At 42.6% G+C, this 21,510-nt stretch overlaps 3 protein-coding genes across 4 annotated transcripts in view; 2 read left to right on the top strand and 1 right to left on the bottom strand.

The window, feature by feature from the left end:
* The first annotated feature begins 497 nt into the window (after window positions 1–497).
* LOC121858681 lies at window positions 498–3,469 on the top strand. 2 transcript variants are annotated; one of them, XM_042355254.1, is made up of 3 exons: window positions 498–660; window positions 931–1,045; window positions 1,671–3,469. In XM_042355254.1, exons 1-3 carry the CDS (start codon window positions 625–627, stop codon window positions 2,153–2,155), a joined length of 636 nt encoding a protein of 211 aa, XP_042211188.1. In that variant the 5' UTR covers window positions 498–624; the 3' UTR covers window positions 2,156–3,469. The 2 variants fall into 2 exon arrangements, with proteins under 2 accessions (XP_042211188.1, XP_042211187.1); XM_042355253.1 differs by having other exon boundaries at window positions 1,596–3,469.
* A 5,770-nt stretch (window positions 3,470–9,239) lies between these two features.
* LOC121858680 (probable serine/threonine-protein kinase DDB_G0278845) lies at window positions 9,240–18,594 on the bottom strand. The gene is made up of 8 exons (XM_042355252.1): window positions 18,417–18,594; window positions 17,733–18,291; window positions 16,307–16,643; window positions 15,432–15,997; window positions 11,875–12,054; window positions 11,348–11,642; window positions 10,489–11,219; window positions 9,240–10,355 (listed from the first exon to the last, which is right to left on the bottom strand). Exons 2-8 carry the CDS (start codon window positions 17,903–17,905, stop codon window positions 10,268–10,270), a joined length of 2,370 nt encoding a protein of 789 aa, XP_042211186.1. The 5' UTR covers window positions 17,906–18,291; window positions 18,417–18,594; the 3' UTR covers window positions 9,240–10,267.
* A 1,717-nt stretch (window positions 18,595–20,311) lies between these two features.
* Window positions 20,312–21,510, top strand: part of LOC121858749 — a 1,748-nt gene continuing 549 nt past the window's right edge. Inside the window, exon 1 of the mRNA XM_042355382.1 lies at window positions 20,312–21,510. This exon is cut by the window's right edge and continues 549 nt beyond it. Within this exon, the coding sequence (XP_042211316.1) occupies window positions 20,400–21,510 (1,111 nt within the window). The 5' untranslated portion in view covers window positions 20,312–20,399.

Here is a 21,510-nt window from a genome sequence, read left to right as displayed (position 1 = left end):
TCAGCAGATGATTAAACACCTTAAAGATGACTAAGCTTATCTGACATTACCCCCAGGTAGTGCAAGTGTGTATTTCATCATCTGGCGAAATAAGCTTGGGAGGGGGAGGGGGAGGGGGAGGGTGGGGGGGAGGGGTGGCTAATCTTCATCTGATCCTCTCAATCTATACCAACTCCCCAGAATTCTAGATCCATTTCCTGAACCAAATAATGAAGTTTGGCAATCATTATAAATTCGTTGTATTTGTGTAGATAGATAGATAGATAGATAGATAAATTAGATAGATAGATTGATTGATTGATTGATTGATTGATTGATAGATAGAGAAAATTGAAATCCAGTCATAAGAGAGTATCAGCTACAATTATCTTATACCAAAGCCAGTGTCAAGGCGGGAAATCGAACACCATATCTTATCAACGACTAGAAGAAAAGGATTTTATGATTTCCGTTAACCGTAAGTAATCTGTGAGGAGTGTATATATATAAAGGTAACGTTCAGAAGATCGTCAGAAAGAGGCGAGTACTGAACGGAGAAGGAAGTGGTGATAGTATAGAAGCTGCCTGCTGTAACGTTCACTTATTGACGGATAACGTTTAGGGGAGGATAAGGAACCTGTCAGGATGGTTAATATTTGCGGGAAAAACATATCTATGGAAGTGAGTAAATGTGGTTTATTTATTTATTTATTTATTTTTAAGAATATTATTGTTTTGTTTATTATTTGCTGCTATTCATGCTTAAAGATCATATAGTTTTTGAAGTGTAGTATTTTATCAATAATTTCAAATTCTAAAACTAATTTTTTATTAGGGAAATCTCGAATGCTAGTTGATAAATTTTGTATTTCCAATATGTCTTTATATCAACACAACACCCAACAGACCTCTCGTGGTGTTCATGTACTCTATGGTGTTTGTTATCTACAGCTATGCGTGTTGAGTTTCTTACTGGTGTTGTCGATAGCCGGAATAATGGCCGGAATTGCTGTGTTACAAGTTGACGGGTTCTCGGAGAAATCTATGATCATACTGTGTGTCAGTGGTGAGTAAATTCTTCCGTGTTTTTTTTGTGGGGTTTATTTTCGTTTTAATTTAGGTTTTACCAATGGCTTGTGTCTTTCTGTGTAGGTGCTGCATGGGGAATAAATTAGTTCTGGGATGCTCTGTGTCTTTCGAGATTGAGTAGCAAAATATCTTGTTCCTATTGTGATTCATTGTTAAGTAGTTGCTGTAGTGTAAACTGAAGGATATTTCGAGTTTCTTGTATTATAATTGGTGCTTCAGTAGGCTTCAGTGTAAGAGATATCCGTGATGCTATTCAAGAACTCGATGGCGCTGTTGTGTTTTCTAATGGCAAGTAGTTTGACTAGATATTGTGGAAGTTCCTGTGCTGTGGAACATGGGTGGTCAAGGTCCTGCTGTGGTTCACGATACTATGACCCGCTAGGCTATGTTCTCTGGCCGTTCAAGATAGTTCCTAAGCTCAAGCCAAACTGTGATCACTTAAATAAACAGTCCTAATGAAGATAAAATATGATTAAGGATAAAGAAACATCTGACGCTGGGAATTAAATGTTCTGGTCTCTCCTCAGGTATCATTTGGGCGTTCGTTTTGTTCTGTCTGAAACTGTCACTGAAGACATACTCTACGGCCACTCCTTCCTCAGGCACCTCAAGCCCTCAAAGCGATCCTCCGCCCGATTACCGCAACACCTGGAGACTCGAGTACATCAAGAAGAGCCCTGACAGCTTGAGGGAAGAACTGGAAGGTACAATAACCCCCCCAAATAAAGTTGTCGTTCCCAGAAGAAATATAAACTCCATCTGGACATCCTCTTCAGAAGTTGGAGTCCACGGCGCCACAAGTCCCACGGCCGACACTGTGTACGTTATAAGTGAGGGTGGTAGTTCTTCAGGTGGTTATGTGACTCCAAAAGGCAGACAACCTTTCCTGTTTACATCTGGGATAACTGAAATCCATATAAGACCTGGCAGAGCGTATACCCTTCCCGCGAACCTCCCCTCCACCAGTCAGTCGTCCTCTCAGCAAGGCACCGGCGCTACTGTGATTCCTGGTAGCTCCTTGCCCCTCGCTGTTCCTACTGACTACGACGAAAGTCTCCCACGGTATCAAGACTTAGGGCTGGCGTGAGTGGCCGACCTATTGAGTCATATATAGTTGTACAGTAAATCATTATCCATCAATTCACCAAAATAACCATCCATCATCATCCATTGTTGTACAGTAAATCATTATCCATCAATTCACCCAATAACCATCCATCATCATCCATTGTTGTACAGTAAATCATTATCCATCAATTCACCCAATAACCATCCATCATCATCCAATGTTGTTTTAATCTCTCCTAAGAATCGCTGTTGGAAATTTAGTCACTTCAAATAATACTAAGAAACAGCATCGCGATAAGAATCTGACCCGGTGAACTAAATTGTGTTAATATCAAGACTCAAGACATTACTTCAAATCCCATAAGTAGAATAATTGTGTCTGTATTATTAAACGATAACAACACTCGCTGTCTCCCCCTCCCCCCCGTCGACTAAGAGGCCTATCGTGATCAGTTTTTCCTTTGTGAGATTTTTCTTATTTTATACGAGTAGTTTACATTTTTTTTATACGAGTATTTTACATGTTTGAGGTAGTTCAACTTTTGAGTTTATTAACCCGACCGTTTTTTTAGGTGATAGTACATACTAGGGCCCTTAACGACAAGTGTCAGTACATACTAGGGCCCTTAACGACAAGTGTCATTTGCATTGGTCGTCCCTGATAACCGGAGAGGCATGTCCCCCCCCCCCCCTGGTGACCCTGACTGGGGGGGTCAAGTCTTCTCATTTATCGAGTTAACAAGAACCACTGAATCAGGTAGTTTGATAGTAACAATTCTCACGAGACGAGATAATGGCTAAGTCCCTATACTGAATCACTTATACTTGTTGAGACTATATAGTGATTAACTAAACTAATATAAGTGATTAAATAGAAGAGTAATAGGTAACAAACACCAACGTTCACTCAACCATCAGTAATTGAAACTTTTGATGATGAAAAATATTACTTTCTTAAATATTTTTTTATAATTGTTGTCTTATCTCTCTCCTCATTTAATGGTATGTGCTTAATGACCCTAGTTGTTGAAGTAGGGACATTCATTTATACAGTACAAGAAGTTATTGATGGTATACAAGTCATTAACGATGAAAAACATTTAATTAAAATTTATAAGATGTTAAAATTTAATATTATGGTACACATTATATATTTTTTGTATATCCCCAAAGTTTTTAACATGACTGAGACAATATCAGTGTTTTAGATGCTGTTAATTCTTAGTGTTAATGTATGTAAATATTTATATATGTTGTATTGTGCAATTTATTGAACCAAAGGCATGTTTTATAATTTTTATAAACATTTACCAAAAATAAATACTTAAATTTCTGATGTTTATCTGTATTTCCTTAAAAAATATATGTAGGTATGTCATGTATTTACACATGTAATAAGAACATAAGAACATAAGAAAGTGGGATACTGCAGGAGGCCGACTGGCCCATACAGGGCCATGTCAACTGTAACCTCAATTCTTTGAAGCCCTGAGTCCTCCTCGATCATCTACTATAGCACCTTCCGGTAGCCTATTCCACATAACCACAACTTCTATTACCAAACCAGTGCTTGCCTATATCCCTTTCTGAACTGAATTTATCTCCACTTGAAGCCATTTGTTCTAGAAGTTATTTTCGTTATTACCGTGAGTTTCCTGTGAACATCTTCCACATTTTACCCTTGCGCCAATCCCATTCTACCCAATTTGTACACCCTCTATCATATCTCCCTAACTCTACGCCTCTAACATGAAATGCTCAAGCTTTTCTAGCTCCCTTTCTTCATATGGAAGGCTCTACTTATTATGGATCATTTTGGTCATTCTTCTTTGTAATTTCTCCAAAGAATCTATGTCCATTCTATAATACAGACACCCTGGTGAACTGAACCGCATTAACTTATGTGTGGCTCACCTTTCAATGCTAGGGAAGTTTCAAGATAACGTCAAAGAAGCTCGTTACTCAAGACTCCAGATATGAACCCAAGAATCCTGTTTGCCTTTGTTGCGAACGCTAATACATTGTTTTCAGGGGTTTCAAGTCGTTGCTAACAAATACACCTTAGATCTTTTTCACAAACTTGAGTTTATTTCCGTGTCATCAGTTTATACTTAACGTTTAAATAAGTTTCCTATCTGCAGTACCTTGCATTTTATCAGTATTAAAATCTTATCAGCAGTCTACCGACCACTTCAGGCGGTATCTAGATCTCTTTCGAAGGTGTTCAAAGTCACTGGGTCTGAGTTTACTTCACTTCCCATTTTGGCATCATCTGCAAAATTCATTAATCCCCTACTAGTTATGTGCCTCCAAATCAAGATCATTAATGAATATAACAAGAGGCCCATCATAAGATCCCTAAACCCGCTTTTGACCGCAACTTCCCAGTCTGATCATCCATTTATGCGACTTTTGTTTCCTACCAGTAAACCATGACCTAATCCATTTTATTGATCCACCTATTCCATGTGCTTTACCTTCTATCATCAACTTCTATGAGGGACTCCTATCGAATGCTTTTACTTAAATCTAAAACAAATTATAGTCATATGACTTATCATTATCTACCGCTCATATACTTCTGAGAAAGCTACAAATTTAGAGACAAAGAATCGTCCCTTGGTGAACCCAAAGGAGAAGAATGAATTGGGTTAATGTTTAGCGGCTTCTTTGTTTCAGTAGCAATAACGCTGACTTGTAACTTATTTTAAGTGATTTTGATGGAGACTAATGGGACGGTAATTCTGATGCCATTGAATTATCAATTCTTTTTGGAAAATCGAACTACATTTGCAAGTTTCTAAAGCTTCTGGCACTAGGCCCGATTCTAATGACTTTCATTAAATAAAAACTGCTAATTTGGATTACTCAACTCATCTCTACATTCTTTAATATTTAGCATACATAAATTTATCGACCAGTGATTTATGAGGCTTCAGTTTGTTAATTACTTTGCCAATAATGTTACTAGTAATATTGATATTCACTAACATATTTTCTATACTTCGTCGTTATATACCCAGAACTTCTGGAAACTGGTGCTAGGTTTTCTTATTTGTGAATACGGAGCGAAAATGACTATTTAAACGTATCACACATTTCTAACTCATACCGTCAGTCATTTCTCCTGTCCTAGTTTTATGACCCATTAGTATTCTAGCCTTGGATTTTATAAAGGATAAAAAAGCTTGGGGTTATTTCTTTTTTTGACTAGTTGCTACCTTGATTTCATAATTTCTCTTTGCTTTCCTAATTTCTGTTTTTACCTGTCTTGTTAGGTTCTGATAGTAACCAAGTAAGTGATTTTTGCCTTTCTTAACTTTTCTATATACTCCTTTCTTTTTCCCTAGAAGATCTAAGAGTCTATTATTCATCCATTTTGGTTGGTTCCGTATCGATCTGAATTTTCTTTTAGGGATGTGTTTATTTTGGCATTATTGATTGTTGCAATAAATTGTTCATAAGTAGCTGCTAAATTAAATTCGGGGTTATCCCGTCCTAAGTTGACAGTTTCCGGAGGTGTGGGGGGGATTAATCTTTTGACCATAGGGTCATCCTTAGGTCTCTCCTTAAGCTACCGTAATTAGCCTTCCTAAAATCCGGGATCAAGGCCGAATTTTCCTTCTTCCTGCCATCCCATATTATGTTAAAATATATGGCTTTATGATCACTGTTTCCTAGTTCGTCTCCAATCCCAACATCTTTTACTAGATTTTCATTATTACTGAGAACTAAATCGAGGATATTATTTCCTCTAGTGGGCGAGTTTATGAATTGATATAAAAAACTATCTTGTACTACTTCTAGAAAATCTTCAGATTCATTATCGCTAAGTTGATTTTTCCAATCTATGCCTGAAAAGTTGAAATCGCCTAGAATACATACATTGTTTCTATCAGATGCCTTCTTTATTTCCTCCCATAGCAATTTACCATCGTTCCTACTCAAATTAGGTGGTCTATATATAACACCAATGACTACGGATTCACTGCCCTCACCAATCTCTACCCAAATACTTTCATTGTCGCTATTTGTTTTAATGTTTGATTTATTGCAGCTTTTTAATGACACCCTGATATACACTGCTACACCGCCACCTCTCCTTCCTACTCTGTCAAATTTAAATAGGTTATATCCTGGAATATGAAATTCTGCTAAAAATGCTTTGCTGTTTGAATTTATCCATGTTTCCGTTATTGCAATTATATCTATGTTCTCTTTACTAACAATGGCCTGAGCTGGTCCATTTTGTTACACAGGCTTCTACTATTAGTATAATAAACACTCAATATATTTCTTCCGTTTCTATCTGTTTTACATTTATTACTTTGATGTTTGTTATTATGACTAACTATATTTTCAGCATTATCTACTTCTGTTTCACTACTTCCCAGGACCTGCTTGTTTTTTGACTCCCATTTTCCCCGACCCCTCTCTACTGGCGAAACCCCCCCTTCGGAGTGACAATTTCACGCTCCAGGGATGCAGACAATGTCTTTACCCCCTCACGAGACAAGTGTACTCCGTCGCGACAGTACAGGTAGTCGTTGCCATAAAATCGTTGCCAGTCATCAATGAATGCCCAAATAGAGTCACATATAAACATGTAGTAGAAGCGTATAATATATAAATGTCGTGAAGGTGTTATATGTAGATTTAACAATAGCTAAAGATCAGTTATTACTCTCAGGTATTTAAGACGTAGTATATTAGGTACACGTGCTGTAGTTGATCCAATTGTTGAGGTGTTCACTATCGCTGTTATCTGAAGTTGTGTCGATCATCACACACACACAAGGGGTAACTGCGTCAAATATTCAAGAGTTGTTGTACTGATTAACCATAAATGATTAACAAGAAAGTAATATTTCCTCGTAATCTATTAGTTATCTTATAGGTCAGTATTTATCAGTAGTAATTTCCGTGTTACCTGAGAGCTCTTATACACGTATTTGACTTCTCCATAAAACCCTTGCTGTTTGATTAGGTTTTAGGTTAGGTTAGGTTAAGTATCATTAATTTGTAATTAGATCTTAAATGGAGTTTATAATAAAAATGTATTTGAGAATTAACCATAGTTGCGTCGTTGAGGGTTGGTCGTACGTCTGGCAGCGTGTGTGATGAGGCGGACTTACAACTAAAAAAACAAAAATAAAAAATAAGAATTTTCTCGTCTGGTCAGGGCAGGAGGACACTTGAGTTGACTTAACAACACAGTGACGTCAGCTACTACGGTGAGAATGTTATAATGCATTACTGCGCTTCAACAGCTATGAATGTAATCAATCACACTGGCCCGGAAAAGCTATACTGTACAGTACAGTCAACTCAACTACATCCACAGCTGCCACAAGAGACAGTAAGGGACAGAGAGGTTAGGTAGGGGCCACAGGATGTTCAGGACACTGTGAGATAGACAGTGGACAGGATATGGGTGTGGATAGTAAACGGAGAGAATGTACAGTACTATACAGTATTTACGTCATACCGAAAAAAAATTGTGCTTCCATATACACAAACATAACTATATTGTGTTGTTTATTTTTTTACGTGCTTCTGTGCTTCAGTTATTGAGGAGATTCTTAAGGTTGTAGTGGATTCCTCCCCTACAACCGCCATGTCGCTGACCAGCCGACCCTCTTCGAATTCCCCAGCGTGCCTCGTGGCCTAGGTCGGCAACCAGCGCCGCCTAACATGGGGCGGAGGTCAACTATCAACCCACGCCTACCCCCGCTGTATAAGACCTCACCCCGCCGTGACCACCCTCTTTTCTAGCTCAGCCGCAGCAAGCAACACCTCCTTCGACCTACAGCCACCAGCAAGCAACACCTCCTCTGAGCATAGCTCCCCTACCAGCTCTCACTACTCCAGCTTGTACCAAGCTGCATTGTACATCCAATATAATATGTATACAGAGAGCACATTGTGAGTTTCCCTTCTCCAACCCATCCTGAGTGTGAACCAATATCTTATAACCCCACAAGGTATTAATAGTAGAACTACACAATAGCTACTTAGAATTACGGTAAGATCTGTGGTAATGTTAGGTTAAGTATGACACGAATAGAATAAACAACAAACGAAGCTCTTATTGCCCCGCCGCCTTCTCTCAGATAACACAACGAAAATTTAAAAGAGAGTTTCTTTCTAAATTTACTGTTTGTGAAATGCTTAATGTAACAGCGTAACAGTTATTCCTCCTTGATAATATTTCCTGAATGTTTTACGAGTACTTTAGTTTCCCAAGAGAGAGAAAGAGTTACAATGTTGCTGATATCCTGAGGAAGTTTAGTACTAGGCTATGAGAAAACTCACTTGGGAAGAAAAACATTAACCTGAAAGAAGTCATTGTAGAAGGATTTAAAGTCATAATATAAAATAATTGAATGTAAAAACTATTATTAGAGGATTTGTTTTTGTTTTGTTATATTGTTTATGTTGAAATTTTTAGGAGAAACTTAAATTGTTTAATCCAAGGTTATATTAACAGTGGGTCAGGGATACTGTGTTTTAAGTTGACTGTATATTTACCGTATAAGTGTTGACCGTATATATCTTTCTCTTACAGTCAATTGTGTGGATGACTCAAATACTGGAGCGAAGAGCCAGGCCAAACCGGAGTCGTCTGTTATACTGGACAACTGACTCAAGAGGTAAGTCAGTTTTCGTCATCTCTCTCTCTCTCTCTCTCTCTCTCTCTCTCTCTCTCTCTCTCTCTCTCTCGTCCAGGGATATTTATCATCATTTTGGCACCTTGAACTTTTAAAAGCCCTAGGTGTGGCCCTTTGTTAATTACAGGTAGAAAACACTGTCTAATTACTAATAGCGTCTCTCATTGGTCGTGTTCATCAAGGGGGAGGAAGGTCATTCATATGGCGATAACCTTTACTTAGAGTTTAGCGAAGTTTATAATGAGTGTCTGGGGATTACCTCAAGCTTAACTCTCTCTCTCTCTCTCTCTCTTAGCATATTTCACCTTAAGATTAACCACCCTAATGCTAACCTACCCTAATCTATTGCTAATCTAATCTAACCTCACCTGTAGATTAACCTAACCTAACACAAAAATAAAAAAAATAAAAAGGAAAATAAAAAAAGAACAATTACATTAAAAAACACTTTATTCATTCCCCTTCATTGAATTTTATATTACAGTCTGTTATAGTTGTGTGTTTGGTGTTGATTTATTTCACACCGTCGTCAGGTAGGTCTTATTAGGTAGTTATAATCACACGCCTTCGTCAGGTAGATCTCGTCAGGTAGTTATAATCATACGCTTGTGTCAGTCAGTCTTAATCAGTCATGTACCGTCGTCAGGTAGGTCTTATCAGTCAGTCAATCATACGCCTTCGTCAGGTAGGTCTTATCGGGCAGTCACAATCATACGCCTTCGTCAGGTAGGTCTTATCGGGCAGTCACAATCATACGCCTTCGTCAGGTAGGTCTTATCGGGCAGTCACAATCATACGCCTTCGTCAGGTAGGTCTTATCGGGCAGTCACAATCATACGCCTTCGTCAGGTAGGTCATACCAAGCGTCCGTCAAGGTGTTTGATCCATCCAGTTTTAATCCTGACCTCTCGCTCCCTAACCCGTCATTACCTGGTCTCGATAATGGCCTGTAACTACGGCTCATGTACGGGATTAGCGCCACTGTTTTCCGGGTCATAACTTATCATTATTTTTAATCATTTGACCTTAGTTAGACAGTGCAGGTCAGCGTGGGTCTTAGTTTAGATCACCGACATGAAGATTAGACACCCCGGTTTAATTCACCTGAAGATTAGACACCCTAAATACCTGGGGGCTATATTTGTCATTTTATGTCATAACTGGTCACTTGTCATAGCTGGTCACTTGTCATAGCTGGTCACTTGTCATAGCTGGTTACTTGTCATAGCTGGTCATTTGTCATAGCTGGTCACTTGTCATAGCTGGTCACTTGTCATAGCTGATCACTTGTCATAGCTGGTCACTTGTCACAGCTGGTTACTTGTCATTGCTGATCACTTGTCACAGCTGGTCACTTGTCACAGCTGATCACGTGTCATATCTGGTCACTTGTCATAGCTGATCACTTGTCATAGATACAAGAGTCACAGAGTCTAGAATATTCTTGTAGGTACGGTTTCTCAGCTGATGCTCCTGGTGGGGCAGAAGGTCAGGTCGTGGATGGTATCGTCAGGTATATCCGGCAGAAGGAAACTGAGTACAACCATTCTGTAATCATAAACAAAATAAACACGTACATTGGCAAGGATTTCTGAGTACCAGTTAAAGATTCTATAATGTCCACGTGTGTTAAAACTAGTACTATTTACCCTTCCTATATAAATTATCCCTCAAGACTCACCTCATCTCCTGGAAAACGACATCAGCAACGGCACCAGTCAAGGCAGCGAGGTTCGAGGCACTACATACATGCCGGTGAAGAACACGAAGAACTGTTTCTCTTTTGGTGGGATTCATATGTACTGGGGCTTCATGCCACTTGAGATCAGAGGAGGCGAGTGAGTCCTTATCTGTGGTGTTTAAGCTAGAGGGATGTCTTTTCCACCCTGGGTTTACATTTAGGTTCAGAGGAGAGGTTTGTCTGGTTGAGGAAGGGTTTCGATTCCTCTTTGTAACTACAGCAGTACCTAGATAAGCCTTCTTCTCCATTAGGTGATACTCTGACAGCTCGGTAGAAGCAGCCTGTAACAAATCCACTGCCAGCATAAGGGCGACCTGTACCTGGCTCTGTCCTGTAGGAGCACCGCATGTATCGCTGGTCGTATAATAAACTGGTGGTACTACTGACGAAGGGTGACTGGTAAGGACCGGTATGTTGTATGGGTGTGTAGACGTGGGTGACGTGTTGGCAGTGAGGTTAGAGATGGCCATGTGAACGTTTGACTTGTTATCAGAATTGTTGTCAGGAAGGGTGAGAAAGGTTGGTTCGTTGTCAGGGAGGGCGTGGAAGGCTGGCACGTTGTCAGGGAGGGTAGTATGGTTGGTAGAGACTGCACTGTTGTCAATGTTGCCTTTAGAATCTTTTTTTACACTCGAAGGGATGGTGCTGTTGCTTGTGGGAGTGGTGGTGTCCTGTGAATGAAGCGAGACACAGGTAATGTTTACAAGTTCACGATATTGTAGCTACATAAAATAATCTAATTGGCTTGAAGTCTATCTATCTATCTATCTATCTATCTATCAGAAAACAAAAGACTCACGTTATGTTGAGCTTCTCTACGACGCCGCCCCATCTGGTTTAAGTCGATGTTATTGACGTTATTCGCGTTATTGTTGTTATTGCTGACGTTGATGTTGTTGTCGTTGTTGTTATTATTGTTGTTGTTGTTATTATTGTTGTTGTTGTTGTTGTTGGCGTTGTTGAGGATGTTGGCGACGAGGGAGGAGGCCGAGAGGAGGAAGTTGAGGAGAGTGAAGGCTTGGATCCCGCCACTGTTTGGGCAGAGCTCTTCCTCGTGGCTTGGGTTAGGTACCATGAAGGTTACTCCCTGGACCCTGTATGTTTAGGTTACATTAGGTCTAGGTTAGATTTAGGTTTAGGTTAGGTTAAGTTTAGGTTAGGTTAGGTTAGGTTAGGTTAGGTTAACTAAATAGTACTAAGCTGACCTACTTACCTATTAGCATTATCTGCCTGTCTGTCTGTGTGTTACTCTTTATCCAGTCAAACATTATTCTAATCTTCCTCCAAGACATTCTTCCCTCTAAGACTGATACAAACAACACTCACTTCTTCTTTTTCTTCTTGGAGCCGCTGCGTCTGTTTGCGAAGGAGGAGGAGGTCTGGTCCTTCTCCTGTAGGCGTTGACGGCGGCGCATGACGTACTCGAGGGGGTCCAGTGGTGGCGTCTCCTGGGTGGTGGTAGTGGGGCGGGGCCAAGGTAGCCACAGAGGGTACTGTCTACCTGATCTGTCAAGGAGGAGGTGTTATGAGTACAAATGAGTCCAAGGTTCAAACTAGTGTCTCAAGGAGGAGGTGTTATGAGTACAAATGAGTCCAAGGTTCAAACTAGTGTCTCAAGGAGGAGGTGTTATGAGTACAAATGAGTCCAAGGCTCAAACTAGTGTCTCAAGGAGGAGGTGTTATGAGTACAAATGAGTCTAAGGCTCAAACTAGTGTCTCAAGGAGGAGGTGTTATGAGTACAAATGAGTCCAAGGTTCAAACTAGTGTCTCAAGGAGGAGGTGTTATGAGTACAAATGAGTCCAAGGTTCAAACTAGTGTCTCAAGGAGGAGGTGTTATGAGTACAAATGAGTCTAAGGCTCAAACTAGTGTCTCAAGGAGGAGGTGTTATGAGTACAAATGAGTCCAAGGTTAAACTGGAGTGTTGAATGCATGTGTTAAGCTGTTGATCGTGTGTCGTAAAACTGCAGTATTAAGCTTATCAAAGGAATTAAGCTTTACCCCTGACACATATTCACCTTCTCTGTCTGTCTGTCTGTCTGTCTGTAGTATAAAATTGAGTCGCTAACACGTGTCTTAATCTTGACGTTGTGATATGAAGGATTTAAATGTGTATGTATGTATGTATGTATGTATGTATGTATGTATGTATGTATGTATGTATGTTTAAGGATACCAAAGAAAGAAGATTAAGTTAGTTATAAAAATTTGGGGTTTATTTATACATGATTTATCCCCACTATACATCATCATCATCATCATTATCATCATCATCATCATCATCATCATCATTATCATCATCATCAAAACGTATTCATATGTATATAACCTGGAATTATTGGCACGGGTAGAGATGGTCTTCTGTTCGTGGTCAATACTGTGTTGGTAAAGCTCTCTGTCCCATTCTTCTTCTTCTTCTTCTTCTTCTTCTCGTCCTCTTCCTTGTTGTTGTTCTCTTCCTTCATTGTCGTCTTCGTCAGTAGATCTCCTGAAGGGCGTTAAACTCCTCAGTGGAATATCTTGATCACTTCTCTCGCTTTCCAAAGAATTATCAGACGCCTTCACAAAGTTCCCGTCAGTTGTTATTGTACTGTGTTTGGTTATTGTTACTTTAGTTACGTTATTGACACCATCTTCGTTATTTATTCCTAGATGCTGTTGTTTCACGTCTTTCGTTTCAGGGCTGTTATATTTGGCTGTGTTTTTGTTCGTTTTTCTTTTGTTTTGATTGTTTTGTTTTTGTTCTTGATGCAATGGATTCTTGTATTTCTCGGTAGTGTTCGTAGTTCCTACCATCACACCTTGTCCCAACTGTGTGTTAAGAACGTCGGCGTAAGATTCTACATTGTTTTCATCTCCCTGTGCTGCCACCCTCACCGTATTGTGTAGACCTCCCAGTGTTGCCACCCTCACCGTATTGTGTAGACCTGCCAGTGTTGCCACCCTCACCGTATTGTGTAGACCTCCCAGTGCTGCCACCCTCACCGTATTGTGTAGGCCTCCCAGTGTTGCCACCCTCACCGTATTGTGTAGACCTCCCAGTGTTGCCACCCTCACCGTATTGTGTAGACCTCCAGTGTTCCCAGTGTTGCCACCCTCACCGTATTGTGTAGACCTGCCAGTGTTGCCACCCTCACCGTGTTGCCAGTGTTGCCACCCTCACCGTATTGTGTAGACCTCCCAGTGTTGCCACCCTCACCGTATTGTGTAGACCTCCCAGTGTTGCCACCCTCACCGTATTGTGTAGACCTCCCAGTGTTGCCACCCTCACCGTATTGTGTAGACCTCCCAGTGCTGCCACCCTCACCGCACTGTGTTCATCTCCCAGTGCTGCCACTATAACCGCGTTGTGTATACCTCCCAGTGTTACCATCATCACCACTACTTTACTCAGACTAAACAACACACTAGTTAATTTCATATTGGTGATGTCTCTTTCACTCACTTTTATTAAATAACTAGATTTCGTCGTCATAAAAGATAAGATTAACACAATTGTTTCATTAATTTCTCAAGTTTTTGTTTCAATTTCATTACATAGACTTTTTAAATATTCCAATGGATTTTTTTTACGTCGTCTTTTAAAAAATTTTACTTTTATTTTGTGTGTATTTTATATTATCTTTTAAGTACTTTTGGGTTTCCTTATATATTTTTATATTTTTGTTGTTTTAATTTCTATATTTCTTCGTATTTTCTTTTTTTTTCTTTTGTCTTTCTATCACTGTGGGGAGAAAGCAGTTATTATTTAGGCTATAATGCTCCAGGGAATTATATCTCCTATAATGCTCACTGTTTACGTCCTTCAAGACCTTAGTTGTTGGAGCACAGTAATAATACTTCAACGTTAACTATAATGACCAGGTTATCTTAAGTTATCATAGGTCATCACTTGTTATCACCTGTCAATATACGCCGTCAGTTATCTACTCTGGGCATCATAGGTCATCTCAGAGATCACTATAGGTCATTATTGCAGATCACATGTTATTATAGACCAGATTAGGTCACCAGAGAAGATCACAAGTCACTAAAGATCACCGGAGGTTAGATACGACGTTATCAGAGGTCACCAATTATATTAACACACACCACAGGTCATGACAGGTCACTTTGAGTCATGGGAGGTCACTATACTCAACACCCAGGTCATGACAGGTTAGAGTCACGGTAGGTCACCATATAAATACCCAGGTCATGACAGGTCACCATAGGTCACGATAGGTCACCATACTAAACACCTCAGGTCACAGGTCACCATGGTTCACAGGTCACCACCAGAGGCGAGGGTGTAGGCGGGTGCAGGGGTAGAGTGTGGTGCAGGAGTGTTGCCGGGCCCTTCCAAGTGCTATAGCCGCCAGGAGGTCCCCGGCGTCTACACCTTCAGGAGTCTCGTGACCTTGACGTAGTAGCCACCCTCCTATGCTGCGACTAAGGAGGAGGAGGAGGAAGAAGAAGAAGAAGAGGAGGAGGAAGAGAAGATGATGGTGAATAAACAGGAACTCAAAATACAGTAACATTCATGAAATAATTCCATACAAGGGCGTTACGAAATCCTTTAATGCTTTACTGTATTCGATGTCCATTTCACCTTGATACACAGGTGTTCTAATTAGTTTAAATATTAACTCAGGTATTGTATCATTATCATAGGGAAATAGAATCACCTGAAAATTAACCCTACCAGCTTACCGAAGTTAACCTAATCTAACCTAAGCTAACCAGGCCACTTTAAAGCTTACCACTGAAACTAACCCCTTGAGTACGACGAATTTCCCCCTTGAGTACGACGACTTAACCCCCTGCGTACAACGACTTGACCCCTAGAGTACAAGGTCATATTACTCTGAGAAATATATCATCGTAATTCAAAGGTTAATTACCTGAGAATACTGGTGACAGAAGCGGTGATTGCGTGGTTGTTGTGGTGATTGGTGGTGGTGTTAGTGGCGTGGATGGTGGTAGAGGCGGCGGCGGTGTTAGCAGTGGTACAGAAGGCGTGGAGGACACACAGTGGGTCCTTCTCTCCTACCACTCGTTGTAGCAATCCAAGAGCCAACACGGTTCCTAGGGACGCCTTGGCTCCTCCTCCTTCTTCTACTTCTCGTCCTCCTCCACCTCCTGCAGAAGTAGCTCTCTGATTGGCCACTAGTTCGTCTGGTTCACTGATTCGTTGACTGACTGAACCACTGACCTTCTGACTACCTGGTTCACTGCGCTTCTGCCTTGCTGGTTCCTTGGTTCGCTGAATAACTGAACCACTGAGCATCTGGTCCTCTGCTTCACTGATTCGCTTACTGACTAACCCACTAAGCTCCTGACCGTCTCCTTCACTGATTCGCTGGGCGGGTGGTTCACTGATTCGCTGGGCGTTTGCTTCACTAATTCGCCGGGAGGATTGAGAGGGGTTCACACAAGCTTCACTCATCACGCCCTTCATACTGAACTTCTGGAAGGTAAACAAACCAGATGTGATAATGTGCTGTTTTGTCGCACCTGTCGGAAGCCTCCTATAAATATGAGGTATTATTAATTCTTGATTAATTCCATGAAACTATTGGATCACCTGAAGATTAGACACCCCAGTTTCACCTGAAGATTTTCTATTCTAATGCCACCTGAGGGGGAGGGTTAGGTTAGGTTAAGGTTGGATAGGGTAGTGTTAGATAGATAGATAGAATGATTAATGAATTGACAAACAGATAGACAGACAGGTAGACAGACACAGACAGATACAAGCAGACAGACATACACTCACCCTCACAGCCTCCCGAACGGACCGTCCCATCATGGGTGGCTGAAATTGAACATCATTGACATTATTGTTGTTGTTGTTATTACTGGCCACGTTGATGTTGTTGTCGTTATTGTTGTTGTTATTATTATTATTGTTGTTATTGTTATTGTTGTTGTTGATATTGTTGGCGATGTTGGTGGCTAGTTGGCCGACGGCGAGGGCGAAGTTGAGCCAGGTGAAGGTGGAGATACCCCCACTACCTGAGCATCCCTGACCCGACGAGGAGGAGGTGGACTGGCGAGTTTTGGATTCTGGTGATGGACGGTAGACCTTCCATCCTCGCCTCTTTCTCCCTGACCTGGTGGTGAGGAGGAGAGATAGTGAAGGGGAGGAGGGGTTGACGAGTTTTGAGGGAAGGGGAAGAAGAGAAGGAGGAGAAGGGGAAGAAGAGAACGAGGAGAAGGAGGACGAATAAAGAGGAGAAGGACGAATAAGAAAGCCATCACTGTCAGTACCAAGAACATAATTATAAGAAGGACGAAAATATTCACCTAGGAAGAACTTTTGAAAGACACACTTAGACCCTGATAGGAAGGGCCTTTGAGACACACTTAGACCCTGATAGGAAGGGCCTTTGAGACACACTTAGACCCTGATAGGAAGGGCCTTTGAGACACACTTAGACCCTGATAGGAAGGGCCTTTGAGACACACTTAGACCCTGATAGGAAGAGCCTTTGAGACACACTTAGACATTGATAGGAAGGGCCTTTGAGACACACTTAGACCCTGATAGGAAGGGCCTTTGAGACACACTTAGACCCTGATAGGAAGGGCCTTTGAGACACACTTAGACCCTGATAGTAAGGGACTTTGAGACACACTTAGACCCTGATAGAAAGGGCCTTTGAGACACACTTAAACCCTGATAGGAAGGGCCTTTGCGACACACTTAGACCCTGATAGGAAGGGCCTTTGAGACACACTTAGACCCTGATAGGAAGGGCCTTTGAGACACACTTAGACCCTGATAGGAAGGGCCTTTGACACACTTAGACCCATTAGACCCTGATAGAGGGCCTTTGAGACACACTTAAACCCTGATAGGAAGGGCCTTTGCGACACACTTAGACCCTGATAGGAAGGGCCTTTGAGACACACTTAGACCCTGATAGGAAGGGCCTTTGAGACACACTTAGACCCTGATAGGAAGGGCCTTAGAGACACACTTAGACCCTGATAGGAAGGGCTTTGAGACACACTTAGACCCTGATAGAAAGGGCCTTTGAGACACACTTAGACCCTGATAGAAAGGGCCTTTGAGACACACTTAAACCCTGATAGGAAGGGCCTTTGAAACACACTTAGACCCTGATAGCAAGGGCCTTTGAAACACACTTAAGCCCTGATATTGATAACTGTCACGTCTTATATAGCATCAACCTTACCTTCCTTCTGTACGAGTCTCTAGGGTTGGCACTCCTTCGTCAGTTGTGGTACTGGAGCCCCCCTTCAGGAGTTTATCATCGTCGTCACCCAGGGTCCTGTCGTATGTTGTGACGAGGGGGAGGAGGGGGACGAAGTGGAGGACGAAGAGAAGGACGAGGGAGGAGAGTTTCATCTTGCTTGACTCGGTGATGATTCAGATGTTGTCAGACTCAGGAGACGATCACAGACACACACACAGACAGACACACACAGACACACTCTATCTCATCTTCTGATTCGCTGTGTGTGTGTGTGTGTGTGTGTGTGTGTGTGTGTGTGTGTGTGTGTGTGTGTGTGTGTGTGTGTGTGTGTGTGTTTACAGGGACATACACAACGTGATTTCCTCCCAGAGTAAACAAATACAAACATCTGTTATTACCTTTTAACAACTATGTGATTGAGGTGATTGATATGATTACTGTATACACACAACCATACAACCTACCCTGAAATGATGTATTGTATTAAGTGGCCTCACCTCTTTCTTACTATATACTCGTTATTGGCCATGGCCCTCACCTATAACAACTCGCTCACTAACACTTGGCCATGGCACCTCACCTATAACAACTCGCTCACTAACACTTGGCCATGGCCCTCACTTATAACAACTCGCTCACTAACACTTGGCCATGGCACCTCACCTATAACAACTCGCTCACTAACACTTGGCCATGGCACCTCACCTATAACAACTCGCTCACTAACACTTGGCCATGGCCCTCACTTATAACAACTCGCTCACTAACACTCGCTATCACTGTATCACTCTGGGGGAGGAACACTACCACAGGGTCTTGGCAAGTCTCCCTCCTCCTTCGTGTTTACCTGAGATACTGAAGAAGGGGGAGATTGACCGCCGTGAGGAAGACCCCTGTGTGTGTGTGTGTGTGTGTGTGTGTGTGTGTGTGTGTGTGTGTGTGTGTGTGTGTGTGTAAATCGTGACTAACATCGACACTCGTGACCCCAATAACACACACACTCAGCTGGTCGTCCCCCACAAGGAGTATATAAGATTCAAAATAAGGCTGTGACACTTCCGACTGGGTAACTCTTCATTGTTAGTTGCATCTGTGAGTTCTTCCTTGATGTTCCTTGTTGGTTATTTATCACAAAACTCTCTAATGAAAAAGAGAGAGAGAGGAGGTCAGACACACAGGTAACCCCCCCATCTCTGGTCCCGTTATGCTCACACCCTTCCCTCCTCCCCCTTTCCCTCCCCCTCATGGCGGTCACGGTCACAAAGTAGGGAAGGGGAGGGGAGAGAGGGGGAGGGAAGAGGGGAGGGAAAGGGATGGGAAGGGAAAGGGGGGAGGGAGCCAACCTGCTTACCTACACCCTCCGAACAAGCTTCTCACCCGTTAGTCAATTCGACGACACCTGTTATCGACATAACGGCGAGAATGGTCGACTAACAGGAATTGTAGATCGTTAACGGTATACGAGTGAGTGTAATTGATCTTCTTTAGTTGGTACGACCCGTGTAATTCTAGTGTGTAATGACCCTTAAGTGTTGTATGATTCGCCCGCTACCGTCATAGAACTGTCAACTCGACACCCCCTGTCATACACCCACTACTGTCATACACCCACTACTGTCATACACCCACAATTGTCATACACCCACTACTGTCATACACCCACCATTGTCATACACCCACTACTGTCATACACCCACCATTGTCATACACCCACTACTGTCATACACCCATCATTGTCATACACCCACTACTGTCATACACCACCATTGTCATACACCACTACTGTCATACACCCACCATTGTCATACACCCACTACTGTCATACACCCACCATTGTCATACACCCACTGTCATACCATTGTCATACACTACCACTGTCATACACCACCATTGTCATTCACCCACTACTGTCATACACTCCACCATTGTCATACACCCACTGTCATACACCCACCATTGTCATACACCCACTACTGTCACACCACCATTGTCATTCACCCACTACTGTCATACACTCCACCATTGTCATACACCCACCACTGTCATACACCCACCACTTCACACGCCACCATTGTCATACATGTACACCTCACAGAAAGAGAGAGAGAGAGAGAGAGAGAGAGAGAGAGAGAGTTCACGTACACATATGATCCACCTCACAGTTAGAACGACGGTACATTAGGTCAGGTGTGAGCATTGTCAAGGTGTTGCTCCTTAGCCACCGCACCACACTACCAACCGTAATGACTGACCCACAGAGCTTCATACTCCCCAACTGTTCCTCAACCCCGTTCTGGTCTCCCATTTGCTCCAGAGATTCGAATTAAAGGAATAACTGATCTCTCATTGGTGGAGATCAGTCGTGACATCACTGCTCCTCGCCTCTGTGATTGCTTCAGCTTTGTATTAACGGAAGAACTGGTCTCTCATTGGTGGAGATCAGTCTTGGCATCATCGCTTCTCATCACGATGATTGGTCCACGGCAGCATTGTGTATGGCGTGAGTTATAGGGACGTTTTTAGTATCATTGAAGTAGTATTTGGGGTGATACAGACCAAGAAGGCAACTTATACCGTCTGCTGTGCTGGAACGACTAGAACTCACTATAACGTGTGTGTGTGTGAGGTGGATTCACAGTCTTCGTCATGATTCGTACAGTAATGGTGTTGTTTTTGTTGCTTTACGTTCATGGTGTTGAGAGTAACATTATACAGATGGACTTGGACTATGGAAGCGTTACACCTTCTTTTAAGCAGATTGTTGTAGATAAGGTAGAAGGTGTTGAGTGGGACAGCTACAAGAGGGACCAGGAGGAAGGTGTTGAGTGGGACAGCTACAAGGAAGGTGTTGAGTGGGACAGCTACAAGAGGGACCAGGAGGAAGGTGCTGAGTGGGACAGCTACAAGAGGGACCAGGAGGAAGGTGCTGAGTGGGACAGCTACAAGAGGGACCAGGAGGAAGGTGCTGAGTGGGACAGCTACAAGAGGGACCAGGAGGAAGGTGCTGAGTGGAACAGCTACAAGAGGGGCCAGGAGGAAGGTGTTGAGTGGGACAGCTACAAGAAGAGTGCGGCAGAGTTCCAGGAGAGGATCAAGAGGCTGGTTGAGGATCACGTCGCTGAAAACTTGGAGGCGAGAAGACTGAGGACCTCTGAGGAGACTTACCCTCAGTGGCTCTCTTACCTCGCGACCTCCACCATCACCAACAACCTCCTGAGTCTCACCCACCACCACCACCTGCCCTCCACGCCGCCCTCCACGCCGTCATCCACGCCGCCATCCTCCCAGTCACACACGCCCGGCCACTACCCCTCCTTCGGGCAACAGTTCCCGACGGTCTTTTCGGTGTTGCTAAAGTCATTGAGAGAGAAGTCCCCGGACGACGAAGGTGCAGCTACTGACGAAGGTGCAGCTACTGAGGGAGGTGTGCGAGGGGTGGGGGACGTGGCAGAGGTGGTGGAGGAAGGGACTGAGCGACTCCTCCCCTCCGTCAGACGACGCCGTGAAGATAACGGAGTGATGTATTTACCAGTTCGTGGTGGAGGCGGCGGGTCCTCTTGTCCCTCCTACGCCGACACCGTCGCCTCCTCCCTTACCCAGATGGCCTTCGCTTCTATGGCCGTCACCGTCTTCAACGCCATTGCCAACATCGCCAACAACATCAACAACAACAATGACAACAATAACATCAACAGCAACAGTAACGTGGCCAACAACAACGCCAACGTCGCCAGCAACAGCAACAACGGTAACCAGG

Source organism: Homarus americanus, unplaced genomic scaffold (assembly GCF_018991925.1).
Source record: "Homarus americanus isolate GMGI-L3 unplaced genomic scaffold, GMGI_Hamer_2.0 scaffold74, whole genome shotgun sequence".
Classification (NCBI taxonomy): Eukaryota; Metazoa; Arthropoda; class Malacostraca; order Decapoda; family Nephropidae; genus Homarus; species Homarus americanus.
This window is presented reverse-complemented; position numbering and strand designations above follow the sequence as displayed.

What these genes read in the sequence shown, in the direction of transcription:
- LOC121858681 (XM_042355253.1), top strand. Translation starts at nt 625, where the DNA reads ATGGTTAATATTTGCGGGAAAAACATATCTATGGAA. An exon ending in GGAAAAACATATCTATGGAA is followed by an intron (nt 661 to 930) that starts GTGAGTAAATGT and finishes TGTTATCTACAG; the next exon opens with CTATGCGTGTTGAGTTTCTT. An exon ending in GATCATACTGTGTGTCAGTG is followed by an intron (nt 1,046 to 1,595) that starts GTGAGTAAATTC and finishes GTCTCTCCTCAG; the next exon opens with GTATCATTTGGGCGTTCGTT.
- LOC121858680 (XM_042355252.1), bottom strand. Translation starts at nt 17,905, where the DNA reads ATGAAACTCTCCTCCCTCGTCCTTCTCTTCGTCCTCCACTTCGTCCCC. An exon ending in CCGTTCGGGAGGCTGTGAGG is followed by an intron (nt 15,998 to 16,306) that starts GTGAGTGTATGT and finishes TTTACCTTCCAG; the next exon opens with AAGTTCAGTATGAAGGGCGT. An exon ending in GTAGAGAAGCTCAACATAAC is followed by an intron (nt 11,220 to 11,347) that starts GTGAGTCTTTTG and finishes CTTCATTCACAG; the next exon opens with GACACCACCACTCCCACAAG.